This window comes from Cnephaeus nilssonii (genome assembly GCF_951640355.1).
Source record: "Cnephaeus nilssonii genome assembly, chromosome: 18".
Classification (NCBI taxonomy): Eukaryota; Metazoa; Chordata; class Mammalia; order Chiroptera; family Vespertilionidae; genus Cnephaeus; species Cnephaeus nilssonii.
Window position 1 is genome coordinate 16,851,740 of NC_137089.1, and position 16,885 is coordinate 16,868,624.

General features: G+C 39.6%; 1 protein-coding gene across 2 annotated transcripts in view; it reads left to right on the top strand.

The window, feature by feature from the left end:
- OXR1 (oxidation resistance 1) overlaps positions 1–16,885 on the top strand; it is a 343,514-nt gene that overhangs the window by 166,420 nt on the left and 160,209 nt on the right. For both annotated transcript variants that reach the window (XM_079796642.1, XM_079796637.1), the window contains one exon: positions 925–1,136. In XM_079796642.1, coding sequence (XP_079652768.1) covers positions 925–1,136 — 212 coding nt within the window. Of the gene's footprint in view, positions 1–924; positions 1,137–16,885 lie in introns of those variants that run through there.

The window sequence follows — 16,885 nt, forward strand, 5'->3', positions numbered from 1 at the left end:
GTGGAAGCTCCCACAGGAGGCCACACTGAAGCTGAGTCCAGCAGGGTAGATCAGAAAATGGAAGTTAATGTACTTTATGTCCAGAAAGTAGAAATAAAGCCTGGGGGTATGAGGAGGTATGAAACTTTTTCGAAAATTGCAAACGTCCAGGTGTGACTACCATAATTGATAAAGAAAACAGCCAACTTGTGTTCTGTAGGGCAAACCGACTTGAGAAATATCAAGGGCCCAGAATATTCTGGGCTCAGGGTTAAACTACATTACAAATACCGTTGTATAGCTTGACGTATGTGAATTTAGCTCATATCGTTTACCAATGATTTTTACCCCAAGGGAAACATTCTCATGCATGAGTGGGGAAAATGTTTTATGGATAGCTTTTTGCTTTCCAAGTTAGGTCTGATGTCAGCTCTTTAGACTGTAGACGTGGGCAATACTTTTATTGTCACTGAGAGTGTCTGGAGGAACCGTGTGAACTCTATAATTTTTACAGCTTAGATGCTGTCATAGACTCAATAGCAAAGCACTGGCAGCCTCTAGTTACCCAGGTAATCCTTTCCTTTTCCTTTTCTGGGGTGCAATTATTTATTTCTAACTAGTGCTTGGCTATAGCATTAAATACTCCTTCCAGAACCAAAAGCAATAGCCGAGTGCATTTAGTTTGCTATTATTAGAAAAGCAGAAGTCCTTTATCACCATACATTTTAATATATTTTAGTGAACCCTTCCAAAATGGTTAACCAGAAGAAGATTTATTTTTCCCAACTGGTTTCAAGAACATTTGGAGAATTTAAAACCCTGTCGGGAAGGTCTATAATTTCTGAATAAACTTGGTTCTATTTCAGGGCCAAACATAACTCAGTTGTTGGAAATATTTTATCCCTCGAGTCAGTCCTCACAGCCTGTGATATTCTCTGTCTGTAGGTTGAAGAAAAAGTCCCAGTCGGTGGATATTACTGCTCCAGGGTTCAACCCTTTGGCCGGTGCAGGAAAGCAAATGCCACAAGTCAGTAAGCCCCCTGCACCCAAGACACCCATCATTGAAGAAGAACAGAACACAGCCAATACAGCCAACACAGCCAACACACCGAAGCATCCTTCCCGCAGGAGTGAGCTGAAGAGGTTCTACACGATTGGTGAGCTGCAGCTGTCTCACGCACTTGAATACATGAAGTCTATCTAGATAGCACTGTGAATGCATGGGTCCGCCGGGAAATGCTCCCTTCTTTATATGATGTGCATGTCTTTCTGGTGGTTTATGTGGACATTTCCTGATATGGTCTGAACGTGGAGATGGAAAAATACTGAAAACCTTCCGTACCGTTAAATAAGAGGGCAGGCTGGAGGGCCTTCTATATTTGGCCTAAGGGGAGTAAATTATATACAGACAGTCCTCGGGTTACGTCACCATCTCCCATTTATTTATAAAAAAAAAAAAGATTCCATCACTTCGACGTATGTACATATGTGCTTTATGTTTTTCATTATTTATTTACCACAAGTAAAGGTCAGGAATTGTTTTTTTTAAATTGTTTTTAGTGTTTCACTTCATTACTGCTGTGTATGTGCTCCATGTGAGTGACGTGGATGCTTATGTAGGTGGGTTCCGACTTATGGGAAAATCGCCTTACTTTGTGCCTTAGGAACGGATCTCCGACGTAACCCGAGGAACTACTGTATCTGGTTTCGGAGTGTTTAAGCTGAGGTGCTACCATTTGCATTTATGCCATTCTTCGGCCAAGACCATTTTTGGGTTTTAATCTTTGCTTTTTCCCTCCAGGCTCTCGAGACTTTGACCCTATTCTGTCAGGATGTCAGCCTGTAACTAATAAGCCTGTAACTAAGGAAATAGAAAGTTGTTACTTTCTCAGTGAGAACAAACAACCTTGTAGGTCTGTATGGAGCTTGCACGTGACCTCACCTGGAGAGATTGAATCACACCAGAGCCCATTGTGGGGAAGGGTCTGTGGAAAGGGTCTTGCATTTAAATGTCCCTGCTTTCCCAGGTAGAATAATATCCTGTAATTTTGAACTTTAGTATTTAATTGGAGTATTATAGGTAATCAATCTAAATGAGTTGAATTATCAATTTTTATGTACCAATATTTGTCCATCGTGTCTTTAGCCTTCGTTTTTAAAGTAACAAAAACAATTTTCAGTGTCTCTGGTCTGTTTGAGACAAAAGTTGCTATATGGTAGAGGGTGATGCATAGAGATGAATCTACTGAGGAAGAGGACGGGTGCTTTGGCCTTACATGTTATTTCATTTTGGAGAGATTTGGTCACATCTAAAAGCCGCAGTAGCAGAGACTGTGTTTTAATGCGTTTATGAAAGTTAAATCAAAGAGATTATGTTGTATTTGGTATCCACCACCCCTAGAGCTCCAACATGGGATATTTGAATTTTTTCTCAGATCTTTTAGTGTCCCTATTTAGAAGTGATCATTAGGAGATCAGATTTCTAATTCTGATTCACACACCAATTTTCTGTGTGATTTCAAGTCATTTTCCCATGTCTTTGGGTTAAATTACTTCCCTTCAAGCTTGAAGAGATGCCTCCACGTGGGTCTATTAGAATTTTCCCTTTCCATTATTTCCGTACCCACTCTTTCTCCGTCTACTCTCAGGCTTCCTCTGCCCAGAGTAAGGTGTTTAAGTCTTGTTTTTCACAGACAATGAGCATGATGCCTTTAAGGATGTCAATAGCCAACTAACAAAAATTGATATAAGACAGTATAGGCAGGTGCATATTTCCATTTGTAAAACTTATGATAGCAGATCTCTACGTATCAATCATCTAGAAAAGTCCATATAGTTTATATAACTGCCTCGCACCATTTTCCCTTCAACATGTCCATTACCTCCTATTGCTTTTCTGATTTATTTATTTTTTATGTTTTATTTTTTTTTGCTTTTCTGATTTATTAACTGGCTAAGAAGACTCAGTATTTTGTATTCGGAATATAGTTATCATACAAACTCAGTATTCTCTAAAGATGAGAAAAGGAGGAAGGCTGAGCAGGTTGGCCACAGGAAATAGAGAATAGTACTAGAAAATACAAGTCTAAGTGGTGAGTTTGGATTGCGGAAAGAGCCATGAGTTATTTTAAATAGCTCCACCACTGGTGAATTTTTAATGATTGGATTTGAAACAGTTTGGCTCACAGTCTATGTCAATGGCATGTCTATTATGTTAAATTTGACATCTACATTGTGGACTTTACTGTGTTTATGTAACCCTTCCACTAACTTGGATCTGGACACATTTTTAAGGCTGAAATGTTCGCAGTCTTTTGAAAGATCTTTCACCCGTTTTGAAAGATCATTTCACAAAACAAGTCTATTTCGGTATCCATTAGTAAAAGTGTTATTTGTAATGAATAGTAACAATTTAAATTACCACTATTGGCAATTCTATTGTACCTGGCACTATCTTCTATCTATAGCATCCTTCTATCTCAATTCACTCTCAAAACAACTCTGAGAGGTAGGTGTTATACTCTTTACTTTTATAGATGAGAAATAAAGCCATAGAGAGATTAAAGATGGAGACATGAGCCAGAGATAGCAGACTCTGCACATGAAATTAACCTTCTCTTGCAACATTTTAGAGTCAGCCTTCTGTGTCAATCAGCAGGATACCATCCCCCTCTTCACAGAGGTGAGCCAGAGGGGTTTCTGTAGCAATATAGTGGCGTAATATTTTACTGAAATTCCCAGATAATTTCACTTAAGGAAACCATGCCAACTAACCCGTCCACCAGCCAATATGCCCTTGGTGTATTGAAAGATAACTTTGTGTCTCAATTTATGGTGCCCACAACTAAAAAAACCTGGGAGCCCTCTTGTGGCCAAATAGAGTATTACATTTAAATTTACCAATGAAGTGTAGTACTATATTTACTAGTAGGTAAAATACTATTATTTCAATTAAAGCAATGATTCTGGGGATTTTAACTTTTTCAAATAAAAAATAATGAAATAGAAAGTTTTGGGGTTATTTACTGGCTGAGTGGTTATGGTAGATTTTCTAGAAATTTTTCTTTTTTTTTTTTAATCTCAACTTTTATCTTTCCTGAACCTATGCATAGGATCTGTTTCCTGTGAGAGAATGCTAGCAAAGAGAAATTATAGCTTTCTTGTATAGATAATAGATTCTGGTTCTTAATTATTTTTCATAACAGAAAAAAAGCTAATACAGCAGCGAAAAATAGCACACTATAAAGTCATTAGTTTCTAATGAGAATAACCCATTTTACAGGAAGTATAATAAAATTTCATTAATTTTTAGTAAGTAGGTGGAAAACTATTCTCTATTTGTGTGAAATATATGAATCTTCAGGTAAATGAAAAGGAACGAAATACTATACTAGGACTGTGGCAAAGGAAAGCGCTTTTCTACCCTACTTGTGTCACTGACTGTATAATCTTTGAAGTTATGGACCGTCATTTGACCTTACTTTTCTCCCCTGTACAGTGAAAGATTCAGACCAAACAGTGTCTTTCTGCGTAGTTTTTTTTCTCTTACTCTCTTTTTATTATCACAACTGGCCATGTGAAGTACTGTGTAAGTTTTCAATTGCTGTGAAACCAATTACCACAAACTTGGCTGTTTAAAACTACCCCCATTTTTCAGCTCACGGTTTTGTAAGTCAGCAATCCACATACGGATACGGTCTAGGTTCTCTGCTCAGGGTACCAGGAGGCTGAAATAAGGTGTCAGCGGGGCTGAGTTCCCATCTGGAGGATCGCCTAGGGAGACATAGGCTTCTGAGCTCTTTCTTCTTGTTGGCAGAATTTGGTTGTAGACCCGAGAGCTCCATTTCCTTGCTGATTGTCAGCTGGGGCCACTCGTAGTCTTCAGAGGCCACTCTCATTCCTGCCCATGTGGCCTCCCCCATCCTCAAGCCAGTAGCTGTGTCCCTTGAATCTCCGACTTACTCTCCCGGGGCTGGCCAAGGAAATCTCTGCTGTTAAGAGCTTTGTGTAAGTAGGTCAGGGCCACCCAGATGATCTGTCTGTTTTAAAGTCAACAGAACCTAATCGTGGGAGTGATGTCCATTCATGTTCCTGGGGTTGCACAGGTGTGTACATCAGAGGGCTGGGCATCTGGGGACTAACTTCGAGTACTGCCCAACACATTTACATATTTCTACAACACATACCCACTATATACACACTCAACTACCAGCACAGCTCAAACAGGAGTTCCTTAAAACATGTTCCTTACCATCTGGTCTGATCATTTTTATTCCACCCTATTTCATTTCATTTTATTTTATTAATCCTCTCTGGAGGATATGTTTTTTGTTTATTTTAGAGGAGAGGAAAGGAGGGAGGAAGGAAAGAGGGATATGGAAAGATAGAGGGGAATGTTGATCAGCTGCCTTTCGTATGACCCCCAACTGGGGATGGGACCCACAACCTGGGTATGTGCCCTGACCAAGAATCAAACCCACAACTCTTCAGTGTATGGATGACACTCCAAACAACTGAGTCACACAGGCGAAATGCAGTCTCAACTCACTAAATTGATTGCATGGTCCATTAATGAGTTGAACCTATAGTTTGAAAAACCACTGGACTAGATATTGGAAGTCCTTCAGATTCTTAAAATTCTATTATTTAAAAAAAATAAAAGTATTTCCCTGGTATTTAGTACGGTGTGGCAGGCATAGTAAATGCTAAATAAATGTTGGGGGCGAGAAAGAGGTGCTGGTGGAGGTTGGGGTGATGAACCTGCCCTTCTCAGTGGAGGATGAAAGGAGAGAATCTGCTAAGAGTTCCGTTTAAGGAAGATCTTTGGCGGCCTTGAGGCTTTAGAAAGAAGTATTGGAGCACAGGGAATAAGAGAATAAGAGTACAACCCTGGTATGTGCTGGAAAAGAAGAGAAGAGAGAGGAGAGGAGAGGAGAGGAGAGGAGAGGAGGGGAGGGGAGGGGAGGGGAGGGGAGGGGAGGGGAGGGGAGGGGAGGGGAGGGGAGGGGAGGGGAGGGGAGGGGAGGGGAGGGGAGGAAAGGGGAGGAGAAAAGAGAAAAGAGAAAAGAGAAAAGACAATAAAAGAAAAAAGAAAAGAAAAATTAGAGTTATTTAAATGCTCTCTGCCAAGTTCATGGAAGAAACAGAAAAGGGGAGAACTTTGCCTTTCCAGGTTCCTGATTCAGCAGGGCTTCCAAACACATCCAATAAGGGGCTCCATGGCTAGCAGGTGTCTGACTAATGCCTCTGGAACTTTCCTTCAGTTGAGATCTCTGCCTCTCAGGTCCTCACCTTGTCATGTGAACTGACAGCCTGCTCCCTGCTTTCCATCCCTCATTTGTCCTCATGAATCAGTCTCTCCCTTTTTACATTTATATTAATCTCACTCTTAACACCTTCTCTTTGTAAGACACCAGCTTACAGGATGAGTCAGTCAGTGTTCTTTACACAGTAATTTCCAGTTATGTTCGGATGAACGAATTCTGGGTTTATTTGGGGCGTAATGTAAAACTCACACTTTTCACATATAAAAGTATGTTCATTCATGTCAGTTCTGTCAGCTTTTACTTCTGCCTTGAGTAGTGTTAGGATTCAAGCTTCCCTCATACCTGGCCACACCTTCCCCCAATCTGGGCCATGTGAATAGATTTCAAAGCATTTTAGCATATACTTTGTCAGTTTTTCTTTTTTTAGGTGATAAATTGAATTCATTGAAGTCAGTGAATGCTTACACCATTCCTAACAGGTAAGTGGAATATATGTTATGGCCACCATGGAGCATCCTGTAGAATTAAGTTCCTAGAAGTTGAATGACTTATTTATGATCACTCTATAAACAGTGGCGAAGTCAAGGAAAAGGATCTAAGTAAATGATGACTAATACCAAAGAGCTCATCCCCTCCATGTTTTCAGGTCAAGTTCTCTTCTCCAAAACAGGAACAAAAACAGATTATTGACAGAGAACTCAGTGAGTGGTTTCCCAAGGGGTAGCCCACATCATGGATGGTGAAACAAATCCCTTAGAAAAAAACACACGAGTTTTCCATGAAATTATATTTACCCAATAAAAGTAACTGTCTTTTCCGTCTTTCTTCCTCCCTTGATCCCTCCCTTCCTCCTTCTCTTCTGTCTTCCTCCCTCTCCTTTTCTTCCCTGCTTTCTCCTTTTCTTATCTCCTTCCTTGTTTTAAAATGAATTGACTTGTGTAAAATGATGGCATAGCAAATGTATTGGTTGGGTAGACTCTGTGTGTGTGTGTGTGTGTGTGTGTGTGTGTGTGTGTGTGTGTGCACGTGTGCACATGCAGATATTTCTTTTTTGCTTTTTTTTTTTTTACTTTTTTATTATATTACTTTCAGGTATACAACATGATGATTTACATTTATAAAGCTTACAATGTGATCATCACAGATGGTAGTCTTTGTTATAAGATTTGTGTTTGTTTTTTAAATCTCCTGACTTATCAAAATTTAAGTTGGGAAATGTCTCCAACCTATTCTTTTCAAATTTTACTGGTGTGTGAAATTATCAAATGAGAAATTCAAAGATCTGTCCTTTGTCCTGCTTTAGAACATCCCAAGCTTAATGCAGCCAGTCATGTACAGATTTATATCTTATGAACTCTAGGAAGCCTATAGATCGAAAAAGAGCCTATAGAATTAGGGGTTCCCTGGAAATTTTTCTGAGTAGTTGGTGAAATTAAAACAGTAATAATTAGTTTGGAAACTTTAAAAAGAGAAAAACAAGATGCACATTTAACATCTTTTAAATGGCAGTATAGCAGGCATTTAAAAATATCATCACATAACTTGGGTGCCTCTCATTTTGAAGGCAGACTTTTTAATTATAAGAAGAAAAAAGATCAATCCTAAAGTGAAAATACTGTCAGAGGAGAGAAAAAAAAGGAAAAGACTAATCTTGCTGGAGGCTTCACATTCTACAGCATGAAACTAGGTCACCACTAACCAGAACCTTCTTCAAGAAGATTCTTCCTGTGGAAGCAGGAAGTCTGTGATTTAATCAGCACGACCATCTCGGCATACAGATCACTGGCATACAGATCACTGCCTATAAACATGGGAGTGGAAATGGACAGCTGCTCTCAGGGTTCAAATCAAATTATGTTCTTGAGAAAAATAACTGTTTTGAAGTTTGTGCTGACAGATTGATTTCTTCTATTTTTCTGGGTCACAGGAACTTTTAGGGGAAATTTTTCCATTGCTGAGGTCCTTGTTTGGCGTGGAATTGAATTGCCTAAATGGACGTGGCCTTTTCACACATTTTAACGACAGGTGCATGTGTACAAATGCCATTTCTTTTCTATTTTTTAATACACTTTGCATAAGAATGTGTGATTTTTGTTAAGATAGTAAATCTGAAGATATTGAGAAATCAAGCTTAACTTTTTGTTCATTTGTACAATAAGCAGACCTTGCTCAATATATGAGAGTCTGGCGGGGGTGGGATATGTAATGGGGTTTTTAATATATATATATATATTAAAACCTACTATAAAACACGAGGTCTAGGAAAACCCATAGGCAGAAACCCATTTTCAACTCTGGAATAAATATGAAACCTTTTTTTTTTCCAGAAAAAAAATAGATATTTTTTTACTAAACATTTATAGTGTTACAATCACTCTGACCTGCTACCAGAGACAAAGTCCAGGCCGGGCCATCTGGTCAACCCCGTCTCTCGTGGTCCCCACCGACGCTGGAGACTGTATACTTTACTAAGCACAGTAGGTATACGCAGAAGGAAGAAAAATGTTCATTTGATACCCACGCATGTAGACTTGGGAGCATGCTGGGTAACTAGCTTGCCAAGTCCAATTTCATAGGGGTCACACTATATTTTGTACATTCGCCTTACCCTCTGTTGCCCTAATTCTGGGGTTGTTCTCTGGGAGAGGTAATCAGCCCAGAATCAAGAAACACACAGCCTAATCACGACCATGAGAAATGGATTAAGAAATGTCAGTAACCCTGAGGTTTTCCTGAGCAGCTCGTGCTGGTTTGAAGTTCAAGTTGCACAATAATAGTCTTATAACATATTAAAAATAAATTATATCTGTAATTTTCTTAACACTTTCTAAAGCACCTAATGAAACCTCTACTGGTTAAAATTGTGGAATAATTAAAATGGTTGAGAAATAATCACAGTCCTGTTTGAAATTTGCTAAGTCCCTGTTAAAATATGTCCTTTGGCTGTGCCAGGGATCAAAACTTCCCCTCCCACCCTCAGCACGTGTAGGAATGTTCCTTTTCACTGACCCCTGGCTTGGGAAAGAAAAGAGTATTATTCTTTTCAATTTTAGTGTTTTTTAATTACAATTGACATCCAATATTATATTAGCTTCTGGTGTACAGCATAGTGTTTAGACATTTATATAACTTATGAAGTGATCCCCCCGCTAAGTCTAGCACCCACCTGGCACCATACATCGTTATTACAATAGTATTGACTATACTACCTCTGCTGTACTTTACATCCGTGGGACTGTTTTGTAACTGCCAATTTGTATTTCTTAATCCCTTCACTGTAAGAAAAGATTATTTTAAAAGACCTACTTTATTTTAAACATTTAATGATAGAATAAATGGCAGTTTGAACAGTGAGGTAATATGTCCAAATTTCCCCAATATCTTTATTTTTTAAGGAATATGAATTTGAAGAGCTTCTAGGATCTTGCACACACTCAGAAATAAAACTTGGTACCTACTGATTTTTTTTTAATTGGCTTTTCTTCCCAATTCATACTGAAGATATTTCTTTACACATTGAAAAAAATACCTCACATACACCTTCAGAATGTATGCTCCTCAATGAAATGTGGGCCATGATCACAACTCTGATGTGAAGATTACTGAGAAAAATGTAAAAATAGTTACAAGGCAGGCACAATTGGGGGGAATGCTTCTACAGTATAGCTGTTTCTACCAGACAGTTAATTACTTTGAATAACCCAGTTATAAACGTTTCAATGACCATTTGTAACACATTCACTGAAAATCATGAGCTCATCTACATGCTAGCAAGCTTTTGGTGAGCTCTTTAAAATCTCATTAATTTAGTGCTGGCCGGTGTGGCTCAGTTGGTTGAGTGTCCTCCCTTGCACCAAAAAGTCACCAGTCAATTCCCAGTCAGGGCACATTCCCAGATTGCAGGTTCCGTCCCCAAGGTCGGAGCATGTATGGGAAGCAGCTAATGTTTTTCTTTCACATCAAAGTTTCTCTCCCTTGCCCTCTCCCTTCCTTTCTCTCTAAAATCAATAAAAAACATATTTAAAACATTTTTTCACTAATTCAAACTTTGTAAATGTCTAAACTATGAGATAAAACCAGTTTTGTGGTAACACAATTCAGGAATAAAAAGCTAAGTGGACTTATAATGGAAACATGACATCAGGGTATAAAAAATGTTAAGTTCAGCAAATTAGCTTAAGAAACAGCTTTTTAGTAGGCAAAAGTACCTACTAAGAAGAAGGAATGAGCCGGTTTTAAAGTAATGTTATCTATTAGTTAAGCTATTTCGTGTTACCATGGATGTTTGAAAATGGTAAAGTTAATACCTTCAAAATATTATATAAACGTCTATTAATTTAGATGGATGTTTTCCGGAAGGGAAAACCCATATCTGTATAATCATAGCCAACAAACCTTAGCATTTCATTTCCTTCATTCTGTTTGGTCATTTATTTGGTGAGCCTCTTTCATAAATTGGAACTTTAATTATCCTGGTACCTTCTGTCTTACAGAAAGAACAGCTATGCACTGAATTTTAAAGAACCCTGTTATAAATATTAAAAACATTGCGATTAAGTATATGGAGGATAGCCTATCATCAGAGAAATTGCAAGACTTTAAACAGTGTCTACCTACATTACAATATTTTCTGTTGTCTAAGATTTCACTCAAGGATGCTTGGATTTTATTTTGTTATTTAAATTTTAATCATGTCATCAGCAAACTTTCCTATTTGGATGCCTTTTTATTTCTTCTTCTTGTCTGATTGCTGTAGCTAAGATTTCTAATACTATAGTGAGAATGGGTTTCCTTGCCTTGTCCCTATCTATAATAATAGAAGCCCAGGTCCCAGGTGCTGGAGAGAAGCTGGTGCCAGCAGCCAGAGGAAGGAAGGCCTACTCTTGCACAGATTTCGTGCATTGGGCCTCTAGTTAGTAATAATCCTAATATATAAAAAGCCAGGGGCTGTCACAACCAAAACAACCAGACGGACAACCAAACACAGGCTGTGTGGGGCAACCAGGTCGGCAGGGGGGTTAGTGAGGGACAACCAAACGACTGAACAGCAGCCTGCGTGGGACGACCAGGCTAGCCGGGGGTGCAGTTGGGGGTGACCAGGCCAGCAGGGGTGGGGCAGTTGGGGGTGACCAGTCTGGCAGATGGGGGAGCAGTTGAGAGCAACCAGGCTGGCAGACAGATGCAGTTAGGGGTGATCAGGCTGGTGGGGGGGCAGTTAGGGGTGATCAGGCAGGCAGACAGGTGAGCAGTTAGGAGCTAGCGGTCCCAGATTGTCAGAGGGATGTCCAACTGCCGATTTAGGCCTGATCCCCGGGATCAGTTGGACATCCCCTGAGGGGTCCCAGATTGGAGAGGGTGCAGGCTGGGCTGAGGGAACCTGCCCCCCATGCACAGATTTTGTGCACCGGGCCTCTAATCTTAAATAAAAAACGTTCAGCTTTTTATCATTTAGTATGTTGTGAGCTGTGGATTTGTCATATAGGGCCTTTATTATTTTCAGATATATTTCCACTGTATCCATTTTACTGAGTGTTTTTATCATGAATGAATATTGAACTTTATCAGATGCCTTTTCTGCATCTATTGTGATGATCATGTGATTATTATCCTTTAGTTTTGTTGATGTGGTGTATCACATTGATTGATGTGCAGATATTGAACTATTCTTGCATTCCTGGAATAAATCCCATTTGATCATGGTGTGTGATCCTTTTAATGTATTGCTGAATCCTGTTTGCAAATATTTTGTTGAGGATTTTTGCATGTATGTTCATCAGGGATATTGGTCTGGAATTTTCATTTTCTGTAGTGTCTTTGTTTAGCTTTGATATCAGAGTAATACTGTCTTCATAGAATTCGTTCAGAAGCATTCCTTCCTGTTCAGTTTTTTGGAATACTGTAAGAAAAGGTTTTATTCTTTTTTTTTCAAAATGGGAATTTGCCTGCAAAGCTGTCTGGTCCTGGACTTTTGTTTGTTGGGAGTGAAGAGGGGAATGTTTTTTTATCCAAAGAAAGAGGAGGAGCAGCGGCTGCTCTATAGTTTCCTTCTTCGAGTAATAAAGTCTGTCGGGAGAAATGGGATGAGCTGGGATTGATGTCTAAGTATCGTGTCAGAACAATTTTGATTTTAAAGGAAGGCAAGTGGTTTTTATCTGATTTAGAGAAAAGCCGCCAATGAATCTCATAACATGTTTCTAGTTAGTACTGAATCAGTATTCATGAGTCTCTCCTGTTAGCGTAAATCACACTTGTGATTCATTCTGTCTAAACGCCCTCTCCAACTCAGAGTCATACCACATCACATGGTCTGGGAACTTTTTCCTACATTATTTTAGGACTTGTGGAAAACTTTAGGATGATCAGCTGACAGCGAATGACTTAGCACCTAAAGGCAGTACCACGATACACAATCTGGACAGGCAAAAGGCTCGGCTTTACTTTTCTTCAGCAGGACTCAGAGGGGAAAGTTTTAATGCCTTAAAATTTTTCTAGCCTGGCTGGTGTGGCTCACTGGATTGAGTGTCATTCCATGCACCAAGAGGACACTGGTTTGATTCCTGGTCAGGGCACATGCCCGGGATGCGAGTCTCAATCCCCAGTAGAGGGCAGCTAATCAATGTTTCTCTCATCGATGTTTCTCTCTCGCGCTCTTCCTCCCTCTCTTTGTAAAATTATATATATATTAAAACTATTCTAAAGAAATCTTTCTAAATGTTAATGTGCATTGGAGATCTTATAAAAAATACAGATGCTGGCTCAGATAGCCTGGACCGGGGCTCAGGGCTTTGCATGTGTAACAAGATTTCAGGGGATGCCTATGCTGTTGGTCCATGAGTGGCAAAGCCAGTCTGAAGCGCCTGAGGCCTTTCTTTATTTGGCAACACATATAACATATTGTTAAGTATGTGGACCCAAGTTACCATTCTGGACCAAAGATTTATCATTAATACCTTTCTTGAAACAGCTTAATTCCAGCCCTTGATACCCATGGTACAGGAAACCCTCAGGATAAGAATGAGAATATGGATATTATCTCACACATATACATTGTTTTATTACTATAAAAAATGAAAATTCTTTTGGTCAGATGGGAGCATTTCAGACATGTTAGCAGTTTCTGAGTTAAGGGTATGAGCTGTGATAGTATGATGTAGTTTACTGCAGAGCAGTAGAAACAAAATAGACTTGTTCTGACACAAAATAGACATGTCCGAATTTAGCAGTGTACTGCCATTCACAACCTGTGTTGGTCAAGTTTTTCAGTTATTTTTTTCAATTATTCAATGGGAATGAAAGCACTTTCTTCATAGAGGTGTGTTTGTTTTTTTGAGTTTTAAATAAGATGAAAAATAAAAGGTTACATAAAGCTCTTAGTACTTTATCTGGCTAGTAAAACCTTAACAAATATTTGCTACTTTTTTATAGAAGGAGGATGGAAATGGAGAGAAGTCAATGGGGAAATAATAGCTAATCAGTCTTACCTTGGGGGAAATGCATTATTGCTAACTTTTTAATGTCTGTATTTATTTATTTTGTCCTGAAAGCATAAGTGAGGTTTCTGGATCAGAGGTATTATTACCTACAGCAGTGATTTTCAGCCAATGTGCCACAAGAATTTTTTTTTTTTAATCCACACCCGAGGATATGTTTTTCTTTATTGAAAGAGAGAAAAGGAGAGAGAGAGAGAGAGAGAGAGAGAGAGAGAGAGAAATCAACATGAGAAACATCATCAATCAGCTGCCTCCTGTACTCACCCCAACCAGGGATCCAACCCACAACCGAGGTGTATGTGCCCTGACCAGGAATCAAACCCTCAACCTTTTAGTCTATCCGATGACATTCCAACCAACTGAGCCACACAGGCCAGGGTTGTGTCACAAGAATTTTAAAAACATGCGACACCTGACTACTTAGTCAGAGGCACTGACCTCTCTTCCCTTAGATTGTCAACTAAAGATATGACAACAGCCAACACAACAATAGCCATCCAGTGTGAATGAATGAAAATTTTACCTATTTTTTTGTCGGATCAGCAAAAGGTATATTTTGGGTGTGCCGCAGCATTTTAGTAATTAGTTTACGTGTGCCAGGGGATGATAACGGTTGGAAATCACTAACCTGCAGCAATAAGCACACCTTGCCCTGTCCTCAGTTCCCTGTGGCAGCGTGATGGAGGGCCACGTCACTCTGCAGGCAGGGGTTTGTACTGCAGGGCCTGAATTTACAAATCGGGACATTTACACAGGCGCTGGACAGCTACCCTGCCACCTCTGTCCTTTATGTAAATAAATCTTCTCTGGGAAAGGTCTCTATGTTTTATAGTCCTTTGCAAAATGAAATAGCTCAGGGGTTTAGCAGCCTTTACAGTGTAAACACGCAGCTCCAGGGAGATAAATCTCTGTCTCTCTCCAGAACCCTCTATTTATTCATCATCCTTTAACCCAGGTACCAGTTTTCTTTGCTAATACTAAAGGTGGTATGATGTCCTCTCCACACCTTTTCTGCCTATGACTCCTGAACTTTCAGCAAACTTCATACATACAGATCATGAAATTCTGGCTGTGGTTGGATTTCCTGTAGAAACTGATGGGAGAATGAAGTTCCTTGCCCTGGTTGGATGGGCTGAAATGGAGAGAATATCCGTGGGACACATAGGATAGAGAGACCCTCATCCCAACCAACTGAGCCACACAGGCCAGGACTGTGCCACAAGAATTTTTTAACCAAAAAATTTGATTTGAGGGCAGTAAAGCAAAGTTCACGTTAGCATGCAAAAATGCACATGGAGCTAGGTTCTTCAGAGTGGAGGGCAAGGGGGATGGAAGGAGAAAAGAGCTAACAGTTATGAGCACATGGGTGTGCTGGAAGCTGTTTATTATCACTTCATTTAATCATCATGAAAATCTCGTAATGGTGGGTATTGGTAGTCCTCATGTTACACTTGAGGTCTGGAGATGCCCATAGCTTGCACACGGCCACCCAGATGGTAAGGGGTGGAACAAGGACTGAAATCCACCTCTGACTCCAAAACCTATCTTCTTTCCATTCACTTGCACTTTCTCCAAGGTGTGTGTCCTACCCTTTTGTGACAACTCGGTTACTGATCAGGTGAGGGAATGGCTGTATATGCTGTGTATAAACTGTAAAGTGCTATACAGCTGTGACTTACTGTTGCAGTAATTGATAAAACTGGGTAAGTCATTTGAGGTTCCTAAGAAACAACAATGGATGATTGGTATGCACAATTATGCATTGGTATTTGAAATAGCATTTTACAATTGATGCGTTCTTCCCGCTGACACTCTAAACATGCCCTTTTCATATTTCTCAGTGAAAGCAGAATATTGGCAATGTTTGAAAACTCTTGTATGATTTGGCTTGGGGATTGTTATGGTGGCAAAGGGGGGCGTGTCATTTGGTAAAAGCTAAATAGGACCCTATAATTTGCATGTTTCATGCCAATTATGAGCTGATAAAATTGTAGTCATTTTTTGACAGGAACGAAACTAAGTTCACTGAAGATATTGCTAAAATTTTTAAATTAGTTTAAAAAGTCATACAGTGGGATTAAGTATGAGTACTTTAAAAATGACTCATGTCAAACCATTTCTTTTTAAATGAAGTACTTAAGGATTAGGAAAATGTCATAGAGAAAAATATATTGATTTCATCAGAACCATCTATTATATCAGTTATAAAGAGAGAGAAATAAACAGGAGATGACTTTGTGGATACTTCTATATTTGAGAATCCTATATAATAAAAGGGTAATATGCAAATCAAACGAATGGCAGAACAACCAGCCGCTATGACGTGCACTGACCACCAGGGGGCAGACGCTCAATGCAGGAGCTGCCTCCTGCTGGTCAGTGCGCTCCCACGGGGGAAGCGCTGCTCAGCCAGAAGCCAGGCTGATGGTTGGTGAGGACAGCAGTGCAGCGGTGGTGGCAGGAGCCTCTCCGCCTCTATGGCAGTCGGACATCCCCCAAAGGCTCCCAGACTGCGAAAGGGCACAGGCTGGGCTGAGGGGACCCCCCTACCCCCAGTGCATGATGTCATGCACCGGGCCTCTAGTAACTAATAATGAGGGATCAGATTGGTGAGATTGGTACTGGGCTACAAGGTCTGAATTTAGGAATGTGTCTCATTCAGATTTCACCAGTGACTTTGACCTAGACCAGTGGTCAGCAAACTCATTAGTCAACAGAGCCAAATATCAACAGTACAACGATTGAAATTTCTTTGAGAGCCAAAATTTTTAAACTTATTCTTCTAACGCCACTTCTTCAAAATAGACTCGCCCAGGCCGTGGTATTTTGTGGAAGAGCCACACTCAATGGGCCAAAGAGCCGCATGTGGCTCGCGAGCCGCAGTTTGCCGACCACGGACCTAGACAAATAAGATATAAATTGATACAATGCTTGTCAAATTATGACAAGATAAGTTCACCTTAAATGATTGACTCAAATTGAAAATTAACATTGATATAATTAATTCAAACTTTATATTATTGACAAAAATTAAAAAAATAGCATTTAATACGTTTAAGTATTAATTTTTCTCTTTGAAAAAATCAGCTGTATATATACAGATTTCAGAAAACCTTATTAACAGCAATTTGGGTAAAAAAAGATCCATGG